At 33.2% G+C, this 6,079-nt stretch overlaps 1 protein-coding gene across 1 annotated transcript; it reads right to left on the bottom strand.

Moving 5' to 3' along the window:
• Window positions 1-417: 417 nt before the first annotated feature.
• LOC122316154 (zinc finger BED domain-containing protein RICESLEEPER 1-like) lies at window positions 418-2,800 on the bottom strand. Its single transcript, XM_043132690.1, has 4 exons — window positions 1,430-2,800; window positions 1,057-1,327; window positions 704-1,005; window positions 418-450 (listed from the first exon to the last, which is right to left on the bottom strand). Exons 1-4 carry the CDS (start codon window positions 2,798-2,800, stop codon window positions 418-420), a joined length of 1,977 nt encoding a protein of 658 aa, XP_042988624.1.
• Window positions 2,801-6,079: the final 3,279 nt, after the last annotated feature.

Here is a 6,079-nt window from a genome sequence, read left to right as displayed (position 1 = left end):
ATCTGACTAAAAATTGGACGAAATATTAAAAAACAAGCCCACTTACCTTTGTTTACAAATCTCTATCAAATAATAAATTCCATTTCTTTGAGTTCACCAAGTACAAAAAGAAACACTACAAAATACCTTCTTATAATTATCCATATTTCTCCATTTAACACAATTATACTTTTAGAAAAAACTGGGGCTGCAATTCAAGTAAGTCAGATATTCAATTAATGAAATCACCTAGATCCAAGCTTCCAAAAAATCCCAAATTCTCAACCTTGTCTAGTTGGACAGCTTCAAACCTCCAACCTCCAATGAGTCAATAAGTTTGATTCACAAAAATAATTACAACTTTTGTCTTAAATAACATGTTCTATCATTGTTCCTTGTAGTATTTCTACTAGATCAATTCACAAAAAGAAAAAGAGATTAAAAACTAGCCAAATGCCAATCACCATCAACCTATAATGCAAAACACACACGATATAATTAGCAACATGATATAACAAAATAACAATTCAAAAATAAATAGCATTATACTAAAAGGCAAAAATATACAACTTGTCACTTGATTCCCATCAAGGCAGTAAAATCTCCTCATAAGTTCGTTCTTCTCTCTAGAAAATGAAAGAAAAAATTAGTTAAGACAAGTTCTCAATAAGTTAAGACAAGTTATAGATGGCAATAAAAAATCATTAAATAAAATTATACTTACATTCGATGATTTTTTCAAACCATGAAGTATCCGAACCCAGTCAGCCCCACATAATAACATTTCTACTGTTTCAACAGACATTGATGCGCGATAAGGATCAATTACTCTACCACCAGCACTAAATGTAGATTCTAAAGCCACTGTAGTAATTGGAATTGACAAAATATCACGTGCCATCTTAGATAAAATGCGGTATTTTAGATCATTAACCTTCCACCACTCCAAGGCATCAAAATGTAAATCTGAATCCTCACTACAAATATAGACACCTTCCTCTAAATAAACATCCAAATCAGATTTCACTGGACGAATGGTATCATTCCTTTTAACGAATTATTCAAATATAGACTTGCCACTCATCACATTCTTCCCCACAACATTGATAGAGCCACTACAAGAAGAACCTATGTCTCGAGCATTTTCATGTCCACTCGACTCCACATTAGCTAAATTATAATCATTAGCATACTCATCATACAGCTCATATAAGATTCTCAAGATGGTGTCTATGTTTTTAGTGGCTTCGGGTTCTAAATAAATTACTGAAAAACAAAATTGAACTAGCATCATCTTGAACCTTGGATCCAAAACAGCAGCCACTGCCATAAGCAAATTACATTCCCCCTAATATTTATCAAATTTTGTATTCATCTTCACAACCATTGCTCGTATGTAATCATTTAGGTCAAGAGACTTCTTGTTCAACACCTCTTTTATTATCCATACCTCAGGAAGGAATAAGTTAGCAGTTGGATACTCAGTTCCTGAGATAATGTTTATAACCTCATTAAAAACTGCCAAAATTTGACAGACATTTTCCACTTTGGTCCAATCCTCAACACTTGGAACATAATTAAAGCCTTGATCTCTATCTTCATATCTCGAAAAGACTTCCCTAAATTCTAAGGCTGCAGCTAGCATTAGATAAGTGCTATTCCATCTGGTAGGAACATCCAAAAAAAGTTTCTTGCTTGGTAATTGCAATTGTTTTGCAATATCACTAAACTGCTTGATACGAGCTTCTGATGCAACCAAGTACTTCACCCCTTCTCGAACACAGTCGACAATTTCACCAATCTCACTTAGTCCATCTTTGACCAATAAATTTGTTATATGTGCGCAACAACGCACATGAAAAAGCTGCCCCCCGATAGATAACTTCTTTTTCAAACTGAAAACATCTTTGAGAACCCTTAAAGCTACATCATTATATCTAGCATTGTCCACTGTTATTGTAGATACTTTGTTCTCAATTCCCCAATCAATGAAACACTTTTGAAGAGCATCAGCAATAATAATCCCGTTGTATGGTGGTGGGACATTACAAAAATTTAAGACTCTTTTTTGTAAATGCCAATCAGGATCAACAAAATGACAGGTAATAACCATATATGAGATCTTTTGACCTGAAGTCCACATGTCGGTTGTTATACTGACTTTATTCACACCTCTCAATATTGTCTTCAACTTCTTTTTCTCAATCTCATAAGTGGATTGACAATCATTTCTAGCTGTAGTACGACTTAGTTTTTGCCAATAAGGAGTATTAGCTCTCATAAATTTATTAAACACCACATGTTCCATCATGGAAAAAGGATACTCGTGATAAAGTATCATGTGAGAAGCTAGTTCTCTTACCTTTTTCATATAATACGAGAAATTTTTTACAAGATTCACACATTCAAAACCCTTCATGTCAATAGTCAAAACCTTTTGTCTCTTAGAAGCAGCTATGTGTGGAAGACAACTAGTCAAGTGCCTATGAAAGTGAGTTGTAGAACTTGATGAAGAAATAGACAAGAGATCTTTGCAAAAGTTACACTCAGCTTTCTTGACACCATTCTTCTCCACTATTTTAAAATCTTTCCAAACTGCAGAAGTTTTCTTCCTAAGCTTCCTTTGGTATGCATATTTTTGGGGATCTATAGGGGCACTTGGGTTTTCTTCTCCACCAATAATACCATCAACTTCATTATTCCCATCATTACTATCACACTCTATAGCATTAAATTCTTCTCTACCAGTAATACCATCAATTTCAATCTCTACCAGTGGACTTGCAGATGAGCATTCAACAGTTGGTACTTGTTTAGACATGTCTAAACAAAAAATTTTAGACAAGTAGTGGCAATGTTAGACACAAATATTGCAGATTAATATTTTTTTAAGAAGAAAATGTAGCTACAAATAGCTAGAGTAAAAAAATAAAAATAAAAATAAAAACAGATGTCTTCGCTCGACCCTCGCTCAACAGAGCGCTCGAGCGCAGTGTCGAGAGCGTGTCGAGCGTTCAACTCTGCCTGAGTTCGCTCGAGCGCAGTGTCGAGCGCGTGTCGAGCGTTCAACTCTGCTTGAGTTTGCTCGAGCGAAGTGTCGAGGTCGTGTCGAGCGTTCAACTCTGCTTGAGTTCGCTCGAGCGAAGTGTCGAGCGTTCAACTCTACCTGAGTTCGCTCGAGCTCAGTGTCGAGCAAGTGTCGAGCGATTCCGACATTGAGCGCGAACTCAAGCAGAGTTGAACGTTCGACACTGCGCTCGAGCGAACTCAGGCAGAGTTGAACGCTCGACACGTGCTCGACACTGCGCTCGAGCGAACTCAGATAGAATGTGTCGGCAGACCTTCGCTTGACACTTCGCTCAAGCCAATGTTCCAGATCTCCCCCCCAACTTCACACCAGCAGAAGCAAATCCAAATGTTTTATCATTATGGAAAAGGTAAAGCTATAAGAATTATCAAATACCAACTTAAGAATCTTAAAACAAAATGAAAATTTGTTAACTTAAGAAAGATCAGACATCCATGAACCTTCTTAATTTGCCAACGCATAACAATGGATGAGTTAAAAAAAAAAAAATCTCCTTATGCCATTCTCAAACCTGTGAAGTATGCAGCTCAGTAGCCTCCACAAGAAAGCTCTACTTCTTCAAAGCCCAACAGCCACCATCAGAAAAGCTCTACCTCTAAGACGATTTGGCTCTTGGCTTTGGCTCCGGTTGATGATGAAAAGAATAAGAAGAAGATCACTCAATCTACAAAAGAAGATGAATCCGCTGCTTCAAAACCCTCTGCTTTTGTTTTCCTTAGATATATTTCACTGGAAATCAGATTAATGAGGAAGAAATATAAAGGGAAAAGAGGAAATCCAAACAGAGCATCGTACGTGTTAGCTTCATCTTAAAACAGAGCACTATCACATAGAGATGTTTGTGTAACTGTGTTAGCTTCAGCCTTCATCTTAAAACAGAGCAGTACCTCTTACCAATCCAAAAACTACCGAAGAAACAGAGGAACTGAAACTGGAACTGGAACCGTACTTGCTTGATGATCTGAGGAACTGGAGTTTGGAACCGTGCAAGTTTGGAACATTTCAAGTCTGTAGATGGCACGCTTTCTCGCTTTGCAGTCTGACTTCTGAGAAGCTCGACGGCTATCCATCTTCTCAAGCCGTAAACGTCCCACCAAGGAGCTGTTGGGGAACAGTGCCGTGCAAATAACCAAAATTCAAAATAAGGAAAATAAACAAACTAAACCCGCTAGGTGCTAAACAGTCTAAAAGGAAAAGGAAAAATATTCTAATATATTTGAGATTGTACTATTTTATTTTTCTATAGAATCATGAATTATAAACTAAAATGTAATTAAAATTTTTATTTTTGTCAAGAATTTTTTTATTATTTTTAATCAATAAGAAAAAAATTAAAAAATTAAAAAATTTCACTACTAGTCACTACTAATAGTGAAATAAATAAAAATGCATATGGCATCAAAAATGCCTAATACATTAAAGTCATTTAAAAAATTACATAATAAAGCTATTAATTTAATATTAAAGTATTCAATTATCCTTAATATAATATTAAATATAGCCAAATAATTAAAATATGATTAGTTAAGAAAGTGTCGCAATCAATTAGAGTTGTTTATTTTTATAAACATTTAATTACAATAATACATTATTATTGTAAAATACTAAAACATGTTACTTATACATAAACTTAAACTAACAACATATATTATTTTATATATATATTACTTAACATATATATAAAGTATAAAAAATAATATATGTATAAGTATAAAATATATATAATAAAAGAATACATGTAAGTATATATGTAAATATATATATATATATGTATAAATATTACGAGTACTGTGACGAGCTCAAAACGAGTTTAATCGAGTTTATATGAATATTGTTCACGAGCCTAAACCGAATCGAGTCGAGATTATACGAGTTTTGCTCGTTTAATATTCGAACTAATATTAATGTTCACGAACAACTCATTTATTAAATGAACCGAGTCCGAGTCGAATTTATACAAATCGATCTCGAATTGTTCACGAGCGGCTCTGTTCATTTGTGGCCCTAGGCAAGAGTGACAAAAATGCAGGAAAAAATATTTGGGATTGGAAGATCTGAATGCAGGATATATAATAGCCGATCACATATATATTGGTATGGATTGGTATGAATTGCTCTTTAAATCCGACAAAAAAAAAAAAAAAGGAAAGAAAGAAAGAAAGAGATGATATATATATATATATATATATATATAGAACAAGATTTGTGATTAGTGGGAGAACCATGTTAAACACCAGTTTAACATGAAAAACTCAAAACCATTTGGAATCTGAGTGAACTATGTATTTTAAATCTCACACCTTCCCGCTATTTGGAATTGCTTTTTAAAGTGATTTTTAGCCGGTTCGTTTGGTTGTTAGACTTAACTAAGATCAACTCAATTTAATCTACTTTTAAACTGAGTCTAATATCTATACACTAAATTCTCAAATTATTAAACTTATCTCAACTCAAAATATCTTTACATATAAGACCCACAACCTTTTTTTAACTCAACATCACTTTATATGTGAGACTCACAACTTTTTTTAATTTCTCATAAATATTTCTAAACTCATTTTAATATCTAAACGCATCTAAACTCATCTTAGGTGGGCTCCATAAAACTCACATCATCCTTTCGACTCACTACTATTCATAAAGAACTTAACTTATCTTAACCAGCTCATCAACATCCAAACTTTGTAAGTTGAATAGATTTTTTTAAAAATAGTTTTAGTTAAAGTGATTTTTCTAACTTAGACATATTGTTAAAATATTTTTTTAAGTTAAAAACAATTTTTAAATATTTTCTAATTAAACTGATATATTTATAATTTTTTAAGTTGAAATTGAAAAAAAAAAAAAATCGAGTATGAAGGATATGTTTCAGTGAGATTCACTCATGTTTTTTATTCCTTTTTTTTTTTTTTTTTTAAGGATAACCTGAATTCATTCATAGATGAAAAAGTAGTGGAAATACAAAACCCTTCCCAGAAACCTTACAATAGATACTACTAATTAGTAATTACA

The sequence above is a fragment of the Carya illinoinensis genome, chromosome 7, assembly GCF_018687715.1.
Source record: "Carya illinoinensis cultivar Pawnee chromosome 7, C.illinoinensisPawnee_v1, whole genome shotgun sequence".
Lineage (NCBI taxonomy): Eukaryota > Viridiplantae > Streptophyta > Magnoliopsida > Fagales > Juglandaceae > Carya > Carya illinoinensis.
Note: the sequence above shows the minus strand (reverse complement) of the source record. Positions and strands in the feature narration are given on the sequence as shown.